This window comes from Anneissia japonica, unplaced genomic scaffold (genome assembly GCF_011630105.1).
Source record: "Anneissia japonica isolate Jap-2015-1 unplaced genomic scaffold, ASM1163010v1 scaffold171_len658169_cov177, whole genome shotgun sequence".
NCBI classification, from domain to species: domain Eukaryota; kingdom Metazoa; phylum Echinodermata; class Crinoidea; order Comatulida; family Comatulidae; genus Anneissia; species Anneissia japonica.
The window spans coordinates 395,533-419,876 of NW_022733907.1; the positions used below are offsets into that span (position 1 = coordinate 395,533).

The 24,344-nt window shown below is 33.6% G+C and overlaps 1 protein-coding gene across 2 annotated transcripts in view; it reads right to left on the reverse strand.

Moving 5' to 3' along the window:
* Positions 1–310: 310 nt before the first annotated feature.
* LOC117116270 (deleted in malignant brain tumors 1 protein-like) overlaps positions 311–24,344 on the reverse strand; it is a 26,305-nt gene continuing 2,271 nt past the window's right edge. The window contains exons 2-9 of one of the 2 annotated variants that reach the window (XM_033260276.1): positions 21,237–21,360; positions 15,954–16,085; positions 9,311–9,514; positions 8,841–9,122; positions 8,127–8,474; positions 7,458–7,577; positions 3,147–3,225; positions 311–2,820 (exon numbers count right to left, since the gene is read on the reverse strand). In XM_033260276.1, the coding sequence (XP_033116167.1) occupies positions 2,100–2,820; positions 3,147–3,225; positions 7,458–7,577; positions 8,127–8,474; positions 8,841–9,122; positions 9,311–9,514; positions 15,954–16,085; positions 21,237–21,309 (1,959 nt within the window). In that variant the 5' untranslated portion in view covers positions 21,310–21,360 and the 3' untranslated portion in view covers positions 311–2,099. Of the gene's footprint in view, positions 2,821–3,146; positions 3,226–6,340; positions 6,457–7,457; positions 7,578–8,126; positions 8,475–8,840; positions 9,123–9,310; positions 9,515–15,953; positions 16,086–21,236; positions 21,361–24,344 lie in introns of those variants that run through there. The other variant, XM_033260277.1, reaches the window with a different exon arrangement.

A 24,344-nucleotide genomic window follows, 5' to 3' on the forward strand; every position in this document is an offset into this window, starting at 1 on the left:
ATGATTCATAAGCTGCTATACAGGAACCAATATAATGCTCAGATGACTCTCTTGGAGGTGCTTTCTACATACCGCAGACCACTAGTAACTACTATCATCAAAGCAATTCAACAAAAGAAAAGGACGGTCAACACCGCTCGCAAACAGCGCAACGAGTAGAATGTCGATGCCAGAGATTTTGATGTACGAAGATGAGCGTCATTTTGTTGAATCACCTTGCTATCATAGAAACCTGAGAAAAATAATCTAGGAAAGACAATGTTTCTGCTTTAAAAGGAACAGCAGAAATTAAAACACTCAGAGACTCCGATATTTTGTAAACTCAATGGTTTCTATTGAAGCCTTGATTATTTATTTGTTCTAAATGCTACGTGAAAACTACAGTAAAGGCGCATTAGGAAACCTCTGTTAAACACGGAGATGAAGTATCACTGACAAAAAATATTGCATTGTATTCTTGGAGTTGTCACGGTTATCAAACATTTGTAAGTTCACATTTTACAAACATAGGGCTAAGGTCCTATAGTGAAAAAAGTTTTCTCTATGAAGAGATGCCATTTAACGAAACATACTGTATTTTAATGCATGTTACTTATGAACTATTCAGCTTTAGGAACGATATTTTTGTAATGCTTCGTTAATCACAGCAAAGTAAAAAACAAAAAAAAAACAAAAAACAAAAAACAATTTCGAATAATTTAAATAATTATTATATAATAAGTTACTTTTACAGTTAACCCTCCAAATCGAGGCCCCCCTATTTCTTTATCAAAGTACCAACTCATCACCTATCTTTTACACTATATTCACCATCTAAATCTGAGACACCTCTAATCAAAGACAATGACCACTAAAAGTCCCATGTGAAAAGACAATCTACAAGACCACTTTGGAAAAGTATATTAACAACAAATGCACTGTTATTTACAACAATGATTGTCCAGTATTTAACAGAGATGTTCATTTTACATAATTATCACATATCTAACAATGATTTACAATGTTTCCACAGATTTTAACTTTGAAGTGTAGAAATCCGTGGGATTCTCGAAGGGGTCTATCCAGTGGAAGGAGCCCGATGGCTTGCTGATTCTGGCTGTTTTCAGTACTGTTATTTGAGAGGGTTATCCGACATAACTGTATATGCTACCATATTTTAGAATATAACACAAATATAACTAATGTTAAATTTAATAAAGGGCACACTATATCGGCATTGTTAACAAATGCTCACTAACCAAAATATTTTTTTTTCTTAGACAACATCCACTCAAAAATAAATCAGCCTTTAATGACCGAATCACATATTTTAAAAAAAAGTTAAGGAATTTATTGTCAGTTTTCAGGGTTTCTTTTTTGTAAATGTACCCACTTGAAGAGGAGTCCGACGTGGGTGTGCACACTGCAATAGTGACCGGATATGTAAGAACTGCATTGATGTTCTGCTTCCCGATTTTAATATCGTGTTCTTCAAACATTCAATTTCAATGGTTTGCACTGTTGCTCATTATATTTAAGAAATATGCCTATATTCATGGTACTGTATCCTGTACACTAATACTGGTATCCCTCAGTGTTTTGTAAATTAAAATACCATTGTTAAAAGCTTAAAATAAGTTGACCTCATCAGAAACCTACAGATTAACTTGGATAATTATATTGCGACCTGCTGTCCACTGAATTTTAGTCCTTGTGTCCGGATTTGTAGAGTTTCTTTTTAATGATTCAGTCATTGGCGACAACTTGCAGTTTGGTCTTTGTTATTAGAGGTTTTAGTATTTCATCACCATCGAATTATGCTGCTTTTGGAGACTACTGATCATTGCGGCCTACCATCTATTGCATTTTAGTTCTAATTGTGTCCGGAGTTTCTTTTTAATGATGCAGTCATTGATGACCACTTGCAGCTTGGTTTTTTGTTATTAGAGGTTTTAGTATTTTATCACCATCCAATTATGCTGCTTCTGGAGACTACTATTCAGACATTGTCTGTTTAGAGACCTTAGTCAGTGGTTTCTAATTGGAGACCGAACCCTGAGACCACTCTAAATTTTCAAATATTGTTTTTAGAAAAAAAACCACCAAAATAATAAATGCATCTATTTACAAGGTATTAAATAACCATCTAAATCACTGTCCCTAGATGAGTTTGATATCTGCGACATGTTTCTTTTTCTTGGAGTTACCTTGAAGCCAATTTCATCATACTGGTTTTTTCTACTGCCTTTACTTGATAATATATTACCAAATTTTTTATGAAAATTAGTTTGTTGATTAAAAATGGGACATCGGGTCTGTGGCTGTGTACGCACACTGTGTAACCCCAAATTGTTTGAATGAAAATCGGACGACGGTGTACTATATTCGACTGTCGTAATACTATCTGCAACAGGTAATACACACGATTTTTGCTGCAATGTTGTAAACCGTATAGGCTGATAATCATAAGGACTGGCATGGTTAATTAATGGGGTTTGACCCGGAACGTTTTTTATTGGTAGGCCTAAATTTTGATATTGTGGCTGAGAAATTAAATCTACCTGCATTGATGGTGGAGGTTTCGTAACTAATGGGACACTTACACCATACATAGGTGACTTTGTCATTTTTGGCTTTGGTTTTATTGGCGGTTTGTTAGTCATTACTGGCCGTCCACTATACTCATTTAAACACACAGTTGGCTTAGACTTGAAACGCTTTGATTGGCTACGAAGTGGAAGAAGGTTATAATAATGATCAGCTGGTGGTTCAATATAGAATTCAGGTAATCGCTTTGGCTGTTGTATTTTAACAAATTGTTCCTTTTCTTGATTCTTGCCACTTAAAGAAATAAGAAGTATATTATATTTAGTATTGTCATCTTCCTATGTATATATCGATTTACATACTGTTCGTAAATGGTCAGGCTGCCAAATAAAATGTCGATTGCATATAGTACATCTTGAAGTAGGATCAAGTTCAAAGTGCAATTCCTGTGACAATTACTGTTATAATTATGCCTACTTTATTGTCCATTTTAATATAATTGTAAATTATATATTTATTTTAATTCTATTACATTGCTTTTCCATAGAATATTGATAAAACCTAGCACAAGGTGGTACAGTTAAAAAGCAACACAAGGACATTATTTAACACATACTCACCTATAAAACCTACATGTTAATGCGAGTACCAACCCGATCATAATTACTCCAAACACAATAATTACTGCTATCAATAATTCTGTAAATAATAACATGAAATGTGAATAAACTATTAGTGGTTTCACCACAAAGGAGATACAAAATATTGGACCTTTATATAGTTTATTCGAAAGCAATTCAAATGTTTTTAATGTGTATACAATATAGAATTTCAAGAAAATATTATATATCAAAACAACATTATTAGAGCAACAAAGACTAAAAAGAAAACAAAACAGTTGCAGTGTTGTCGTCGATTAAATATTTTCCTGTTGACCTAATACGATAATACAGTATTAGTAAAAATAAAGCAAATGCACTAAGTAGGCCTACCGTGTTGTGGTATTAAACTGGAGACAAAATAATCACACGACTACGCGAGTCCAAACTGTGCCATCGCCCTAGTCTACATATCCCTACATTGATTAGAATGAAATACGCGGCTGGTGTGCATAATACGAGGCATTGGACTAGATAGATCATCATTGCTATGATGATGATGATGACGATGATGATGATGATGATGATGATGATGGTGGTGATGGTGGTGGTGATGATGATGATGATGATGATGATGATGATAATGATGATAATGATCATGATAAGGATGATGATGATGATGAAGATGATGATGATGACGATGATCACCTGGATAGTTTTTAATGTAAATTTGTTTAATACTGTAATGCTAAATATCACTGTTTTAGTTATTTGTCGTTATAGGGAGAGCATAAAACATACTTTCTTGAAATTTTAAGGTATTAGACTAGTAGCATCCCCACAGATTTTACCTTAAAAGCGACCCTGGTGGCCGACCATACGAAAAGGGTATATTAGTCTGATACCTAAATGTTACCTTCATAATGATGAATGAATCTCTCACACTATCTCTTTATAATGTTTTTACCAATTAAGGTAATAATTGATACTAAGAATATGGGCGGCCGTGAACAATCAATTTCATAGTCCTTATAATAATATCAATACTGTACAACATTAAATTATTTAAGTCTATATTATGCCAATTATTGAATTTCCCTCTCCTGTTTGGTTTCCTTTTTTTTAAATTGAATCGGTCCAGTTGCGCTTTGCAAGATCTTGCTTTCCATATTATTTTCAAACTCAATTTGATTCACGACCAACATATGAAGAAAGGTTGCTCCACTTAAAACTTCCTACATTTGTCAATAGACTAAAATATATTCGTGTAAAATTCGTTGCCAAGGGCCTATGGTCAGATTTTTCTCATTGATGATGCTCTGTTGCCTGTTCCTGTTGCCCGTAGAACTGAGAAAATTGTTTTTTGACATGCAAAGGCCCGTACAAATGCTTTTTTAACTCCATTTTTATCTCATTCCCACGGATGTGGGATGAGATCCCTTCTTCTGTTACTGATTCATTTCTTTTTGCTGATTGTGCTTTTTTCTCTGCTTTGTTTGCTTTTCATGTTAATTAAATCCTGTTTGTTTCTGTTCTAGTATTAGTTGGAAAGTCTTTGCTCAGTGAATTTGTTTGCTTTCTGACGATCCGCCAGAATAGTTCTAGGTTTGTGATGTTTGTAACAATCTGGAAAATAAATAAATGAAATGAAAATGAAATAAGTAGGACTAAAAACGGCATATGAAATTACCGTTTCCAACCAAGTGTGTGGCATGCAATTTCTTTCTGGTCTACCCAATTAGGCCTATCCTAGGCTAGGCCCTGTCAAGAACCCGATTAGGATAATGTATACTGAGTGTTTAACGTAGTTTATATTATAGGCATTATCATACAATCCTGCAATGATATTTTCTATACGACGATTTTTATTCCTTTAAGTTTTTGGATCATTATTATGTACACTTTTGATTCTTTCAGATTATGAAATAAAACAAATATATAAATCATGCTTGTAGTCATGTTGTTTAAAACAGTGTCAGACTACTACTACAATTTCTAAGTGCTCATGTATTTAGTTATGTATTCTGATGATGCCTATACATGAAAAAAAATGATGCTTTTCTAATATGAGCTATGGATGTACCTATACAAAATCTAATGTTGCGATTGCGAATGCAAAATACAAATTATTTAGTTGCACCACATTGCCGAGACCTTACAATGCCTTCTGATGAGCAGGTGAAAGCCAAATCAAACCTTTTACCTTGATTACAATTATTGTAAAGGAACAAGTCTGACATCATTTAGTCACGAGACCACTTTGTAAGTATGAAGTGGGCGGTGCATAAATATCCTTTTTAGAAGTGGCTTTCAGACAGCATCAGCCCCTCCAAACGCACAGATTATGTCCAACTCCGCCAGGAAGATCAATCTAGACTCAGAAACACCAAAGATGCATGGTGGAGAGAAAAAGCAGAAGAGCTTCAGTCTCTCTTTCAGTCTGTCAGTCACATCAAGATTGGTAAAATTCTAATCAAACCATCACCCACCTGCAGAAATCTTGGCATTCTTTTTGACAACACCCTTTCAATGGTTCAACATGTGAACGCGGTTTGTAGATCTGCTCGTACTTCCCTTCATAACATCAGTCGCATTCGAAAGAATATAAATAGTCACATTGCTGAAATACTCATTCATTCTTTCATAACTTCAAGGCTAGATAACTGTAATTCTATTCTGCACGGATTGAACACGTTACTCATCACTAGACTCCAACGTGTCCAGAACAGTGCTGCCCGACTTATAACTCTGAAGAGAATACACGATCACATAACTCCAGTCCTCAGGGAATTACATTGGCTACCAATCAAGCAACGTATCACGTACAAGCAAGGGATGCTCATTTTCAAGGCTTTGCATGAAATTTCACCGGTCTATATCAGCAGACTTGTGACCCCCCACAAGCCATCTCGATCAGGCCTCCGCTCGGCTGATCGCTCATTGCTCGCAGAATACAGAATCAATAATCACTGGGGATCAAGGGCTTTTAAATTTGCAGCTGGAAAAGTCTGGAACCAGCTCCCATTCGACGTTCGAAATTTGACTTCACTCCCAGAATTAAAGTCTGAACTTAAATCTTTTCTTTTTATTTCTCACTTTGAATCAACTCAATAACCGCTTTTCCCCGTCTCTCACAGGCCGGCATTTATTTTTTGGGGCCACTGTCTCGATTACAACTCCTGAGCACCCGGTCGTCTGTGGCAGGGAAAATGTGTTTCCCGTTCCTTTGTTCGAGCCACCTAGGCAGAGGTCCGGGATTGCGCCAGGATGGTGATGGATGGTGACCCCGAAGAGTAGTTCCATCTTATTTTGCCTATCTTTCCCATCCTGTCTGGTCCGACACAAATAAATATACGTTAATGAGTAAATAAATAATTAAATTAATTAATTCACATAATAATGCGGGAAATGGCTACATGTACACTCGGCAGGTGGAAAACGGCGCCGCGAGCACCCCTACTAGGGATGGATACGTGCGCCTAACAAAATGACATTATTATTATTATTATTATTATTATTATTATTATTATTATTATTATTATTATTATTATTATTATTATTATTATTATTATTATTATTATTATTATTATTATTATTATTATTATTATTAAATAATTATTATCAAATCCCGGTAAACTTCTAGCAAAGATTGTCCTAAGGCGTCTTCACTGTTTGCGATCTAGTCGCAGACTGTCGACATGATATTCGCAATCGAACAGGTACAAGAAAAGTCAGAGAGCAAAATCAACATTTGTTTACTGCTTTAATAGATTTTACGAAATGTTTGATCTTGTTGACCGTGATGCTCCCTTGACAATAGGGTGTCAACAAATATTCTTGAACATGATACGAAAGCAACAGTCCATGTTGACAGTGAGCTATCTGACAGCTTTCCAGTAAACAAGAGTCAAACAAGGCTGTGTTATGGCTCCTGTACTGCTTATGATATTTTTTTTGGCTGCAACACTGAAAGTTGCCACACATGACCTAGATAATGGTGTTTTCAAACAACTCACAAGCTGTTCAACTTACATCGTTTGAAAGCCTCTACCAAAGTTTCGTGTTTCGTACAAGTTACACAACTAGCAGACGAATATTAAAACAATATTTGTTATTAACGCATGTGACACGTGATGGTCAATACAAACGCTTTAAAGATAATCTGAAGATTCAACTTTTCTAAGCCTCCCACTCGCATCTCCAACTGCTGTAGTTTTAATAAGTCGCTTATTTGCCTTTCATGCGTTTCTGTTTCATTAACAACAAAAACCGACAATAATTAACCTTTTTAGGTGCCATGTTGATATTATATTCAGTCGTCATACAACTTACCCTTAGAAAAGAGTCCTCCGGGATGCATATTATCAGGATAAATATCATCGTTATAATGTGATGTTGTTTGAACTTGTCCAGGATTTAGACTTGGAAGCTGGCTTGGGATTGCTTCTGTTCCTATTTACGGTAGTAAAGGAAAATATCAACAAGAAGATATATAGGCCTATATACATTTATTATCTATTTGGTGTATACATTAAACGAATACCATGTATAGACTTTAGAACACTTTATGGAGAAAACCAGTATTTCAACATATCCGTAGGTCTTTATCAAAGTACTTTGTTTTTTATATTCAATAATATAGTGCTCAAATACATGATATTACAAATCGTATCAAACGTAGTTTATTAACGAAAACTCCTTATTAGTTATATATATATAATATATATAATATATATATATATATTATATATAATATATAATATATATAAACAAACTCCCCAATAAACATTACTAATTTTAGTGTAACAAAATACAACGAAAGTTCCTTATTAGTTATATATATATATATATATATATATATATGTATATATATATATATATATTATAAAACAAACTTCCAAATAAACATTACTAATTTTAGTGTAATAAAATATATAGGCCTATTTGATAATTCAGAAACGTTAACATAGAAATCCTGACATATATCCGTAAAAATAGTACCTGAATTAGTCTTGAAATGCATTACAAATCCACGCTGCAAATAAATATCAGTCTGTCCAGTGTTCAATTCTACCACCAATTCTGATGTCACCACCGGATCAATGACGGGAATGACGCCTTGGAATTGATTTCCCTCCAATATCAGTCTGCGATTCATCTTGGTCGTGAGTGTCATGTTATCCGACGGTCCGAGTTGAAACATCTCAAATTTAAGATGGATGACCGTCGTGACATGTGCCTTTATTGTCCATTGACAGGCTGAATCGAAGCTTAACGTTGATGGGAAAGCTGGAGAAGTTATGTATCCAGAACGAGAAGTGTAAACTGCACCACATGAGCCAATTTCTGCTGTAAAAATAAACATTACAAACTGTCGAGGAGAATTTACTGAATTTGTTATTTTCTATAATTATATAAATGAATAAATCTCAAACATTTACATTTCAACCAGCGATCTATCGTTAGACCAGTATTTGGGTTTGGAAGTTGTCACAATAATGTAAAATCGAAGATGCCATCCAACAGGCTCTACCGGGGGCTTTACCCTCTGACCCCAGTTGGCCCATCTTTACATCCTGGCCCATCTTTACATCCTTTCCCCCCCTTCAATGGCAATCCTGGTTCTTGGTTCCTTTCTGTTTTCATGATGCTGAGTCGAGTATTTTTTTTTCATAAAATAGCTCTATAATATAAAAGGAAATTAAATTGACATACATTTGTAAATAGCGATGTAAAGATTGCCACCACAAGCCTGTGAATTATCTCCAGCACACGGCAAAGCGCAATCCCAGTTGTTAGTTCGCTTCTCGGAGAAGGTTCGTGGATCCTGGTTATCACAGCAACATTCTTGACCGTGTGTAACACCAGAGTATGCATAACCTTTGCGTCTACAATAAGCCGCGCACACATTAACAGTTATTGAGGAATCAGACGTACAAACTCTTCGAAGAGCTAATGCATTTGACAAATGATTAAAGCAACCCTGGTATCCAGGAACTGAAAGCAACAACAAAATGTAAAAAAGAAGTTAACGTTAGTATGTAATTCTAATTAATATTTATATTTAATTATTTATTTCGTATAAAATACTTTTTAAATTGCAACGAAGTATTTTTGAGTTATATATGAGGTTAAACAATCATAAATTTAGAAAATTTAGATTCTACCAAACACCTAAAAATTACCGTTGCACGTGACACCAGCAGCCAACGTTGCTGGGCATTCCTCTTCTTCAATTGTTGAGTAATCATTACTTGTGAGAACATTCTTATGGTGACAATCCTGAACAGCAGTTTCTAAGCCTGTACAGGCGATATTGGATAGCATGTACTTGCTACGGCTTCTCCCATTTTGACCTATCCTTGTAAACATAGCACCTCTCCAGTATCCTACAAAACAACAGATATCACATTAAAACACAGAACCAACACCAGTTCAGCCAACAAAGATGATGATGGTCTCAGATAGTGTGTGCTGTAAAGTTTACTAATAGGTCTATAAAACAGAAGAAAAAAGAGGTCTAATTCCCGATTTATATTTATTATTATAAATATTGACGTTTCTACTAATAGCGGAAAGCCATTATTGACTTTCCTGCTTTAGCAGAAAAAGCCATTGTTTTTGTTCTGATTATTGGCTTTTCATGTTGTGTTAGCAGAAAAATCTATTGTTTTTGTTCCGCTTTTTGCTTTTTCTGCAAGCCACCAGCCATAGTTTGAGTCTCATTGACGGCGAATTGATTTTTCATGTTTCATATTTTTTTACTTCATAATTTTAAAAAAATTATTGAAATATTATGGAGCGGAATTATTGAAATTTCGCGCCAGATTGATCATATCTACCTTTGCGTTATTATTCAATAAAACCTCAAATGGCGTCTCCATATTCAACCAATTTGTAATTTGAAGTCAATCGAGTTCTTGGTTTTTTAATAAACGTTTCACTGGCTGATCTAAATGCCCACTCACTATGTATAATAGTTTGTCTTTCAATCTTCGAGTAGGCCTTGCGTTCCCAATATGGAACCCTTATATTAACGTATTCAGAGATAATTCACTGGTTATTATTTTGGCTAGTCTATTGGTGATATTGGATACATCTTCTAGATAATCGGATGGTTGAATTGGGTTATGTTAGTTCGAAACAACGTCGGAAAGTAGGCCTAATCGATATGTGTTTTTATTTAAATTGTGTGTGTTGCGTCCCCGAAATGGATCCCTTATATGAAATGTGATATTGTCGGGAGTGAACGTATTCATAGAGATTTCACTAGATTATAACATTCTCATCATTTTTTCTTCTTTACGTGACTATTTGTTTTGCTATTTCAGTGCTTGTGAACTCCAGGCATTTATTGGACAGAACTATATTCTTTCATGGTATGCCCGCCTCCCCATTCATAAGTCAGTAAAAACACATCAATCTTTATGAACAGAAACTCAAGTTCTTAAGTTCTTGCATATTTAATATATAACGGAAAAGAACTGGCTTTTTCTTGAGAGTAGACCTAATGGACATAATTTACATTTCATAATGTATAGTATAATATTTATTGTTATCCATTCAAAGTAAAAAAAAAATCTATTTATATTCAAGCGGCACGTTAATAACATCTGCAGAACAGTATCTTTTCAACTTCGAACATCAACATTTTCTACACGAAGATGCCGCTTCTAAACTCGTGCACGCCTTAGTAACATCCATATTGGATTATTGTAATGGGGTTTTCTACGGATTGCCTCTAACATCAATTTATAAGCTTCAGCTGCTACTCAACATCGCTGCTCGGTCGGTTACTGGAACACCTAAATTTTAACATATCACCACAGTTACTCCGTCATCTCCATTGGTTACCCGTGAAGAAGCGTATTGATTTCAAAAGTTTAATGTGTGTTTACAAATCCATTCATTACTTATCTCCCAAATACATTTCTCAACTTATTAAGTCTGCACTTGTACGTACCCTCAGATGAACAACTGATTTGACTACTTATAGTCCACCCTGCAGGTTAAAGTCATGTGGGGATAGGAGCGTTCTTTTCTGGTTGCTGCACCTAAATTATGGAATTCTTTACCGTTATCTATTCGTTAGTCGCCATCCGTCTTTTTGTTTAAATCTCGTTTAAAACTCACTTATTTCGTTTTTTGAAGTGACCCAGGGAGGGACTTTTACAGATTGAGGAACCTCCCACCTCAGCCCCACCATGGTTGGGGCTAAGGTAAGAAAATCTATGATTAGGGCACCTTTAGATGGCGGTAAATTACACTCTCAAACTTATATTTGGATAGGGGCCTATATTTGTCTTTTTTTCATTAAAAAATTTAGGGGGAGGGGCCCATGAATCCACCACTGCTCAAAACATTCTTTATTTAAAATACTGTACTCGATGGAGTTTAATGTCATACCAGGAATGACGCAATCTGTTTCAAAAGGTAAAGGTGGGAGGGGACATTTCGTGAGTCGACACCCACCTCAGACCCACCATCGTTAGGGCTGAGGTGCGAAAAATTGAGGAACTAGTACCTCTAGATGACCAGAAAATGACATTTTTAGTAAAATTCATCATCATCATTACATCACTATTATTATACAGTATACTCAAAATGAAGCGCAAACAAATATCTCATGATCTTTTATCAGGGATTTTCGGCAACCATAGAGATCTTATTAACATGTGTGATGTACCATAGAAAATAAAGCTTATAAACATTGTTTTTGAGTATGTACTTTTCATACTTCAAAGCAGTGAATTCACAACTACCTCAGCCCCACCATGGATGGAGCTGAGGTGCGAAATTTGAGGAAATAGTACCTCTAGATGGCCGGAAATGGCACTTTTATATAGTAAATTCATCATCATCACCTCATCATCATTATAATATAGACAAAATGAAGCGCCAACAAATTTCTCATGATCTTTTATCAGGGATCTACTTAATATCCAAAACAACTTAGGCCTAACTATAGCTTTAACTATACTATAATAATTGTGATCAATAAATCACAACTTATTTTTTCCCCTTTAGCACAATTTTCTTCACTTTTGAATACTACTAATATTATTATCTATTATCACCATCGTCATCATCATCATCATCATCATCGTCATCATCATAATAATTATTATTATTACTACTAGTAGTATTGAGTATTAAATCAAAACTTTATATAGCTTACAAGAGGATAAAAACCAAACTGAACCATATCATAATATCACATTTCTCTGTATCTGAAAGACCTTGCCTGGGACTTAAGGATTTAAGATTTTTAAAAATCACGCTTAGGCCTAGCCTATGTGTTATTATAGTCGGCCTATGTATAACGTGTGCTGGTGCATATTTACATAGATTAGAAGTATTTATTTTGTTTTGAGTGATCCCTGGAAAGAATCTTTATTGGCTAGCAAGAACAAGCTTTTTACACTTTGTGTGAACAAAATTTTAACACTGTGTACAAAGGGGGGGGGGGGGGGAGCCGCGGCTCCCACGGCTCCCCCTATATACGTCCTGGAATAGGAGGGGCCTGAATCCGGTCCATTTTGACAGATCCTCCTCAGCGGCGTGTGCTTATCCCCATACAGCGGTTTGGGTGATGGATTGGAGTTCTTCTTTTATTGTTTTTCCAATTACATCTGCTCACTTGTTTTGCGCATATTTCGCACAATAAAAATGAATAACGTTTATCCAAACCCAAAAAATTCATTTGAAAACACAAGAGCAAAACATTGACAATAAGACATACCGGAATGGATAACAGAGGATAACCATAAAGCTGATAGGCTTGTTTCAAAAGGGGTCCCCAAGAAAAAATAAATACAGTAATATGAATAATATAATTAAGCATTAAACAAAAAATGTAAGTATGTAACAATTTGTTTTAAATGTACAAAATTTAAATGTATCAATATACTGAAAATATATGATAATATGATTATTACATAGGCAGCTAGGCCTATTTACAAAATATTTTTAAATTATTATTATTACAAAAATATACAAAATAGGAAGTATTATTATTTATTATTATTTTATAGACCTACAATTATTAATTAAAGAACATTTAATTACTTCTACCAAGTCAATTTATTTAAATCAATGAATACAGCTTTTTATATATTTCGACACCTGATTTAATTATAAGATTATCATTTGAGAGGAAAGAGAATGTTAACATTGTAATTGAGATTTAATTGCCTTTAGATCTGTGGTCAATTGATTCTAAAGCAAAATGGCTTTAAAAGGTTTTAATTATTTTTAGCAACACAAAATGTTATGGTTGAGCTTTCAGATCCCGGCCCAGTCTGCGAGGTGGCTTGCGTCCTCCTGAAGTTGAAAGCATCCTTAACAAACGAAATTATTTTAAAAAGCTTTACGTCATTAGCAAATAAGAGTGAATTTGAATAATTTAATTGTAACGGAAGACCATTTAAAAATTAATTGAAAAGTAAGTGACCCCTGTGGTACTAGTTAAATGCAGTTGCAATGCATCCTGAATAAACGAAATTATTTTAAAGAGCTTTACGTCATCCGCAAATAAGAGTACATTTTGAATAATTTAATTGTAACGGAAGATCATTTATAAATTAATTGAAAAGTAAGGGGCCGAGAATTTACCCCGTGGTGAACGGAACTGGTCAAATATTAATAAAGAACAATTTAAAGCATCATATTCAGTGAAAAGAAGCATTAAATGTTTGGTTTGACATATCTCCCCACAAAATAACCGTACTGATTTTGACTCAGAACATGGTTTAGGACTGCGTCATGAATTATTCGTTCAAAGACTGGAAAATGTTGGTAAAACCGAGACCGAACGATAATTACAAATTAGATTCTTGGATCCACTCGTATGAAAAGGGGTAATAATGGCGACTTTCCATGAAGAAGGAAATAGGAAATACTCCTGAATTTATTAACTGAAAATGCGTGTGAGTCGATACGATAATGGATCTGCTGCGTTTCCCGTTGCTTTTTCGATATTGATATTCTCAAGTAAACTCATAACTGTGGCTTCATTAATTGAAACTGTCGACATATTTAATTTCCGATGTTATAATCCTAGAGACGCGGAGAGTCACGTTCTCCTGGAGGTCGTGGGTTCGAATCACTTATGAGTATTTGGGAACCTACCGAGTATTCGGTACGATAGCACATCATAAAGGACAAAACATCTCATTATAATAACACATTACAGAGGATTATTCACTCGAATTGTATTTTGCACTTCATCAAACTACAAAATCTAAAGAATTTGATTAATTTCGGTAATTACGTTTCCTAAGTTTTTTAAGTGACGTACGAGCAAATTTATGTTGAAATTTTACAGTTGCTCTTATGTGGAAGTCTGATTTTATTAATTTTGCTGTAATGGACGCATCGATATTCTTTTATATACTGTATATACAACTTTCGAGCAATATCATGTAGCTGAAAACGGGGCACTAAAGACTCCCAGTAGTGGCACACTATGGCTCCCCGAAGGCCCAGAAAACACATTACTATTTGCTCTGGATTTTAATAATTTGATCACATCTCCTTTTTATATCTCCTTGCTGCGTTTTTTAAATTTTTTTTAATATATTGAAGTTATGTGGAAGTGACCAAAGCACCATCTACTGTCACCGTACAACCTTATGTTCTGAATGACATAAACTCACAAATTTGTCAGTAAACGAGTTTTACAAAACGCAAATTGGTATCAGTGTTTTCATAAAATTATTCATGTTAACCTCATAGAGTGTTACAATTATTTTTATTTATTTATTTACTTGAACTTAACCGTAATTAATGAGGATAGCATGAGCAGCTTAACATTAATAGAGAACTAATATTAAGATGTTCTAAACAAAAAACATATAATAAAATAGAAGATACGTTGACAAGTTTAAAAATTACATTTCCATATGAAACATTAAACCAATAACAAAAGAATATCAGTTCTTATAAAAGCATAACAAATAATGATCAGACTTATAATTTAATAAGTAATAATCATAATTTTGATAATAATGGAAAGAAATCAAGATTAATAATAATATCAATAATGATAACGATAATAGCACAAACAAAAGCAATAGCTTCAACGATAAAATATAGATTAAATGGTATTAAATATATAAATAAATAACAATAATATTGTCAATGGAAACAACAATAACGGTTTTTATATAGCAGAGATTATAAAATATTTTGAAAAATAAATGTTCAAGCTTTTTTTAAAGTGGCAAAAGATGAGCATTTTGTGGCAAAATAGTTAGATGAAGATGAAGAAACAGTAGGTGATTGTAGTAGTTGTGATTGTAGGTATTAACAGTGGGATTCTTAACAGTTTTCTGCGTCCTGGCAAACCTTACTGACACGAGTGTGCCAGGTAAGCCTATTGTCAATATTATATGTGTTTGTGAGTTACAACGTAGTTAGTGGGTGTGTTAGCACGAATGCGAGTATTACTAATAAGTTGCTGAGGTGTGCCGATAAGCATCACCTCATTTTGTATGAGTTGAGGTGAAGTTTTTTTTTAGATAAGCCAGTTGTTAACAGATTCCATATCATTTGCAAATTTTGTGCTAATTTCATTAGTGTTAGTTCCGTTAACATAAAAATAGTGTCATCTGCGTACAATAATTAGTTACAATTACGAAGATCGTTAATAAAAAAAATTGTGAACAAGAGAGGGCCCAAAATTTAACCATGAGGGACACCGTAATTATGTAAGACATTGGGATAATTTGCTTTGGAACAAAAGGGGTTTGCCAGTACGTACGGTGTTCCATACGTCAGACCATCTCCGTATTAACAATACTATAAGGATCACATATTTAAACTCACCAAGTTGCCGACAAGCTACTTCAGCGTCCTTTAGATCCCATCCTCGGCTGCAAATACTATCCCAAGTTCCATTGCGAAACACCTCAACTCGTCCTTCATAAGGTGTAAGACCATCACGAAGGCGGACATAAGCTATAACAATATATTTAAATTACGTTACTTGAAAGTGCAAAGCAAATGACGACAACAACAGTAACAAAAACAACAAATACCACAACAACCAACACAGCAACAGCCACAACAAACACAACAATAAGCACCACTACCACAACAACCACAACGGCAAAAACTATTCAGAATCTTCAGCGTGTTTTACGGCGGCAGCATACAAGAAGGCCACAGTAACCACAACAACCTCTACAGCAACCACAACAGACAGCAGTTGCTCTTATGTGGAAGTCCTGAACCCCAACAACAACACAAATCACAACAGCAACCACAGTGATAAAAGGCATAGCGTATTGTATAAGGCAACGTGTTTGAGTTTTAAATTCCTGTATGTAGCAGATAGATTTAACTCAGTAACTTAAAATAGGTCATCACAAAGATAAAAAGCAATTCAATTCAATTTATTTGACGCTCTATAAACCACCAGGGGCTACTATCTGCAAGATTACAAAATTATACATAAAACGGATACTTTAATTTATATATATATCCTTAACGAGTAAAATTAACTACTAAATTTTTAAATATTACTTAATAATCCTATTCCTTTTAATGAAATATTTTGTCTAACATGACTGGCCTTAGTACCATTCTGCACATTTCAAACTAAAAATACATTTCAAAATATTTATTGAGATATTAATATCATAATTAGGAAGTATGTCCACTTTTTGACAATAAAGCCACAGCAAAAGGAAGCATGGGATAGGTTGTGGCATTGTGTGTATCACTAGCCGATCAGAAAATGCAGTATTCTGACCCTGTGTAGGGAAGATCTTTTTTAAACTATTGATTTAACCAAAGCTAAATGAATCAGTAAAGTATCATACAGTTTTTAGATTCATCATTCCAAATTTCACCGCCTTTTTAATTTATAAAGTTAACGTAATATTTGCCAGTTTCTTTGTTAATTTTTTCCTTGTAACTTTAGGATATTTCATGGTTATTTTTCTTTTTGTTCATAATTATAAAGTACATAAAGGCAATTTTATTGTATTATGCGATATATAGGCCTATTGATTAACACAGGCTAAGGATTAGACATTCATTGACTTTTCAAGAATATAAAAATAAAAATCACAAATATTTTGTGCGCTAATACATTCTTTTTCAAAAGTTGATGAAGAACGCAGACGCGTTTGAAATATTCCTAGAATTGTTTTTGAGAATCAGCGATTCAATTCATTTTGTCAAACAGGAATGGAAATACACTGCTTCATATTTTACCATTAATTATGCCATAAAAGGTATCCTTATTTGTTATCAGGTTACTCGCTTCAACTAAAATACTGCTTGGTTAGAAACATATATTTTTTTTTTATTTCCTCAAAATGCATACTTAACCTAATTCTAAATCGCCTTCGCATATAATGTCCCAGCAAGATGTATATTAAAAGAAAGAAAATAACAAAATTATTTATTCCAATGTAAATGTATTGTTTGAGAAACCTGTGATGAATATTTAGTGTCTCTGAAAGCATTTTGAATAAATCTTGAATAAATCAACACTAGGGTGTATATAAACTTGCATTAATTGATACATTGGAAAATAACAGTGAACGAGGACAAGCCCTACAAACACACACCGGTAGCTTCCAATCTAATAGTTAATAATTTTTAGTTCCAATCACTCAAAATATTATTTAATATTTAGATATTAATTTAATCAGGGATGCAACATAATTTATGCATTTTGAAATTTGTAAATTTTATTCTTTTAGGCTATCTGTATATAAGGTAGCCTACTTTTATCTATATTTATTTATATTTCTTGATTTAAAAAAATTTTAGCTGAGTAATTTTTATGTAGAGAATGCTGTTATCATAAATTTACAATTTATATGTCCATATGTGAGTATTTTATTTAGTATAAATGTGTATTTGCTTCCTTTTGATATGGCGTATTTCCAACATGCTAGTTGTGCAATACCACGGCAGAGGGAAGTATGGGACACTTTAAGCTAAAATACTGCTTTTTAGATTTTTTTTTATTATTATACCTTGAATGGCCTTCTAATTATATATCAAAAATCACATGACAGCTTTTAAACACACTTCATCATTTAGAACGGCTGATGCAAAAACACGTTTTGCTTGATTTCTCAAAACTGTCCTGTTGTCCCATGCTTCCCTTTGCCATGGGAGGGCAGTATAGTAGTATAGGATTTAAAATGTTCAGAGTGAAAATTCATAATACATTTCATGCAATTAAATGCAGTACACACAATTAACTTGACAGATAAAATTGATAGCCTTTGATAAACAGGTTTTATACCATGCTGTCAGGTAGGATCTACTCCCGATCGTGCTATTTCTGCTTACGTACTTACATTTCTTAGAATATTTTCTTTTATTACTGACATCAAGACTCAAGATTCAATTATTGACTTGTCCATAAAAAAATTAAATTTTTTTTTTCTTTTGTTTGATACACACATTGCCAAGTAGAAAATGTTGTATGTTAAGATGTAGAACACGATACAAACGTTAATATATTCAATGTTAAAAAGACATTTGGAATCATCGCAAAAAATCCTAATGTAAAGAAAGACATCGCAAAGAAGATTCTGAAAAGCCATTTTATGGAAATAAACATATAAACTAAGGTAGCGGCATTAATGGTCCAAAACAAAATAAGTTGATATTAGATTTAATATATGAACAACAGAAATATAAGATATATTTTTGTAGAAAGTATCGAATAATTTTAATCCTTGTAGGGGAAATATACGTCCGAGGCATACGGTGTTTTTCCTCAAGAACCGCATAACCTACTATACTTTTCTAGATCTAATTGAACTCATATTGAACCTTGATTGACCTGAACAGCTTCGATTCCACGTACGCGTATGGAAAAAAGAAAGCAGGGGCAGGGTATAAGTAACAGGAATTTGCCACTGACCATTGACCTCTTGGGAATATTATCATATAGGCCTACTGTACTTTCAGCATAATAGTCACTTACTGACAAAAATTGGATGGATGAATATATAACAAGATAACATATTTTATAGTTTGATATTAATTTATTAAAAACTACGAAAGAAGAAAAGAGAGTGGGGAAGAGGACCTTGTACAGTAGCCTAGTAGTCTGATTTAAAAATGTAGTAAAGTAGCAGTAGTAGTAATAATAATAATAATAATAATAATAAAGTACCATATTTCGGTGATTCTTTTATTGCATTACCCCTGCAAGGAGGTTATAGGGCCTAATAATAAATTAATAATAGTAATACAGTAATAATAATAATAATAATAATAATAATAATAATAATAATAATAATAAAAATAATAATAATAATAATAATAATAATAATAATAATAATAATAATAATAATAATAATAATAATAATAATAATAATAAAGAACCAGTGTTCGATGATTCTTTTTTTATTACCATACTTCTGCAAGGAGGTTATATTTTCATCAGATTTTCTTTGTGTGTTTGTGTTTTAGCAGCCTCCTGCCTACAGTTTTAGGTCTACATGAGTCAGATTTTCACAGAAGATTTCTAACATTGAATGTTTTGTTTTTGTTTTTCAGTGATGATCCGGAGTGTGCTGTGGATGTTAGGCCCATTAAACAAAAACACCCTACACCAGATATCTCAAAAACTGATCTACTGATCTGTACCGAAACTTTCTGTAAGTGTTAACCAAGTTACAAGGAAAACATTATCAAACTTTGGTGACGATCCAGATTCGGGTGTGAGTTTGGGGCGGAGGGTCATTCAAAATGCTAAGGCCCTAGACGTAGCCTAAATATCTCAAAAACTGATTCATGGATCTTCATAAAATTGTCTAGATTGTTCCAAGAAAAAATTTATTAAATTTTGAATGGTTTGTTATGTCATGGTCCAAAGAACAATGGTAGAAACCTGACAATGGCTACCAGATTGCACATAACTAACAACGTTTAGTAGAAATAATTTTAAAAACGCTTAACATTATTATAAGTATAGTGATAATAATAATCATATAACAACAATAACAGTATATTAAAATAACAATGATGAAAAAATAATAGTACAGTACGGTACATAATATCAATAACAATTTGAAAAAAAAAAACAACTAGTAAACTAAAGTGCCATTAGTTTTTTGCCTTGCGAACTTCAGGCAACTTGTTGATGATATATTTTTCTTCATTGTATACCAAACTTTTAATAGTGCATGGAAAACTACTATACATATACCAATGGTTAAAAATAGACCTATAATAATAGCCGTTCTAACGGAGAAAATAAAAAGAAATATATGTTGTTTTTATTTATTTATTTATTTTTTTTAATTCTAGGGAGATACTAAATTGATATTGTCCTATACCGGTAATAGCTTTATATTGGTATAATTCTTATGAACACAATGTGATTTTCACAAAACTACCAGCTAATTTAATTATATTTCTGATTTATCTGTCAATAACGTGTATATAATAACGAGTTATAGATAACGTTCCCTAATGAGAAAATCCAATAGAACAACTTGGCCATTAGCCGCAAGTGCTTTTTCAACGTGGCAGCTACTACTCTGCTCGAAGTACTCCTGTGTGACCAGTGGCGGATTCAGGGGGCCGGGCTCCCCGACCCACCGCTTTTTTTCAACATTATAAAATAAATGAAGAAAAAAAAATAAGTCTGAGAGTGCCGACTCCGATCCTCTAGAGGTGCCACGGCTTGACCCCCTATCTGTGAAAGTCCTACTACCCTGAATCCCTTCTATTTCAAATTCTTAGATCCGCTGGTGACTGTGGAGGACATAGAGCAGATACACCTTAAATACCATTAATGTTACTCTTACGTTATACTATAGGCTCAACAACGTAATCACATGGTTTTATACGTTAATAGAGCATAATTCTACTGAAGCAACATTTGTAATTAAAACACATACTCAATAAATTTGTTTTCCAAATGTTGACATGTAACGTCTATAATAAAATGTACTTTACATTAGACAGAGTAAAGAGGTAAAGGACAGGAGCATGTCTATTTTTTCAAAACTGTCTATTTCCCGAGATTCCTGGGAAATTTTCTTAATCAATGAATATTTTTACATTTTTAATGTTTGCAGGAAAAAAAAAAAAAAAACGCACTATTTTAATGTGTTCACTTACCAGCCAACGTTGTTTGTATGATTATCAATTCCAGTCCGATGCACAGTATCCAAATACTCTTTGCATATTGCATACTTTTGGTGTTTTTTCTCCAATATTTGCGTATGTTCTGTAGTAATCTAAGCTTAGAATAAAAAGGAACGACTGTTAATTGTGAAAACATTCACGAAACACACTTGAATGAATCACCAACTTATCGAGTTGACATCTTTATTGCTAGGTAGTTTCTGGTTAAAGTTGAATTAATGATTCATAAACCAACAACCTATTATTCAAGTTGAACCCGTAGCTTTCAAATTGTGATATACATCAGACGTATCCATCTTAAATTTATGATGGCAAATTAATTAATTAATATTATTGTACTGCACTTCACAAGATTTGAGAATAATGACTGAGTGAAAATGTTTATACTCGCTGATTCCACCATAGATGGCTTATTCAATTACGATACGTCCGGCAACCTGGATCTACTTTCTTTTCCTTATCTTAGCAACACAATATCTTAAAATTATGTGAACAAAATTTGCTAGTATTTTTAAATTTCACTTGAAATCCCATACCAGTACGTAACAATTACTGCTTTAAAAAAGAAAAAGAAAAGAAGCTATTATATGACCTTATATTTCAAGACCCTGGGATGGGCCTTTTATCAAGATGGGCTTCATTTTTCTGACAGTCAAATTTATACTTTAAAAAAATGAAACTTATAATAATTATAATATATGTGAGCTGAGTGGAAAAGGTATTGTTCTTGCTTCTTGTGTTGAAGACCTCGGTTCAAACCTGGCCAGCGTCAGGTTTTAATTGGATTCTGATTGCTTGGCTCCTCGAATAACCCTCACATTGAGAGTTCGGCAGGTTAAGGACAAAGTTTACATCCGTATGTGTCCGTTATATGTTGTAGTTGAATCAGTTGGCGCTGCACTGCGGCTGTGATGGGTCCCCAGAGACCCAGCCAAAATTTCCGATTTCCAATTGAATAAGGACCAATAAAGAATTATTATTATTACTATAAAGTAAGAAATAATATAGGCTACGGCATAACTTATTAAACGTATGTACATTTTTAATCTTAATTATTATAATCATATGATCAATATGCATACATATATTTATTTTGCGTAGCACTGAGGTATAATCAAATGGTTGAAACAGTGCTCAAATAAAGGAACTTTGATGAAAAATGATATCGGGCATAGCTTATCATCAACGAAAAAGTTCTTGCATAGACAGCAGAAGATCCCAAGGACAAGTCCCAATTGAGGAAACTTGTTTTCACACTTTTCCTCTTTTTTAAAAACAATTAAGGTTAAGGGTGAATAGAGATTGATTACAGACTTGCCATTATTATTCTCTTGCTTAGGTCATCTGTTAAAGCTTAATGAGGGATGTATAACCGAAAGTACTCGCTAAAATTTACAATAAATTTGTGTCAAATTACATACCATTTCCGAGTTTCATTTTATAAATCGTTTGCCTTTTCCTAATTGTGCCGTATTTGTTTTTTTTTTTTAAATGATTTACATTAATATCTGATACAGCGTCCCTCCTACTTACACGTACTATTGAGTAGCTCGATAAGAAGCACCAAACATCACTTGTGTAGGCTTATATTTAGCTTAATTATTGTTGTAGCTTTACTATGTGTAAGGGTTTCAGTGAAAGAAGAGAGTTTTATGAAAGAAAGTGCCTGGGGGTTAGATCTGCACGTATACCCTATGTATCCGTAGTCTAATGAACTTTATAGGAACTCAGATAAAGTAAGTAATTCTAGCACTCTAGTGGTTACAGACTTCAGCAAAGCCTTTGATCATATTAATCACAATGTATTCATAAACAAACTAATTGACATACATGTCCGCCCCTCAGTTATCTCATGGATTTCATGCTTCTTACGAGACAGAACACAATGTGTCAAATATCAGGGTACTAGTAGCGATTGGGAAATCACCAATGGTGGCATCCCACAAGGTACTAAACTAGGACCTCTATGCTTCTTAGTAATGATTAATGAAGCACTAAGTGATTCCATCCATACTTTTAAATATGTTGATGACATCACACTTGTTGAAAGTAAGTTGCCCAATCAACCTAGTCGTATACAAGAAGATCTAGATACCTTTGGTAAATGGAGTAAGAAAAAAAACATGAACCTCAACCCAAGTAAATGTGCCACCATGAAAATTTGCTTCTCTAAAAACCAAGTTGATGACCCCCCCCCCTTGACTATTTGTAGCACTCCGCTTAAGGTAGTAGATTCAGTAAGAATATTAGGCATTCAACTCCCCTCTGATCTTAAATGGAGAGTACATACGACAAATATTATATCTAAAGCTAATGGTAGACTATATATGTGGAAAATGTTAAAACACTTCAATCTCCCTTTGCATGATTTGATCACTATCTTTAATGGCTTTATAAGACCCCTCACTGAATATGCTGCACCGGCCTGGCACTCACAACTCACTGATAATGAAACCAAGAATCTGGAGAGAATCCAGAAGGGAGCCTGTAAAATTATGTTAGGACACCGTTATCATAACTATGATAACGCACGCACTCTGTGTGGATTAGCCACATATAAAGAACGCAGAGAGAAAATTTGCCTGGACTTTTACAACTCACTAATGGTTAATTTTAAAAATTGGATCCCTAAAACCAGATTTGAGTGCCATGGTAGGAAACTTACCAATCAACTGTCTCTCCGTAGACATAGGACCAAAAGATATTTTAATAGCCCATTGCAATATATGACCAGACTTTGGAATGAGAGAAGGGCCTAAGAAGAAGGAAAGGGAAAGAAAGGGGAATGAAGGGGGAAAAAATTTTTTTTATTTAGATTTTATCAATTTTAGGTAATGTATCGTCATTAATAATATAGCTAGTTGGTGTTTTATACACCATTTTGCATGTCTCATCTGTTTATGTATTTGTTGTCGTGTATAGATTTTAAAAATATTTTTTTTAATTTTAAGTCCCTGATGGTTTTAATGTCTGTTCCAAGTTTGTCTCTTGCCTTTTTTAATGTCTCTTTTTTTGAATTTGTAAAATTGTAACAATTCAGTCTTTAATACAGTACTGCAATTACAATTATTTTTGAATAAA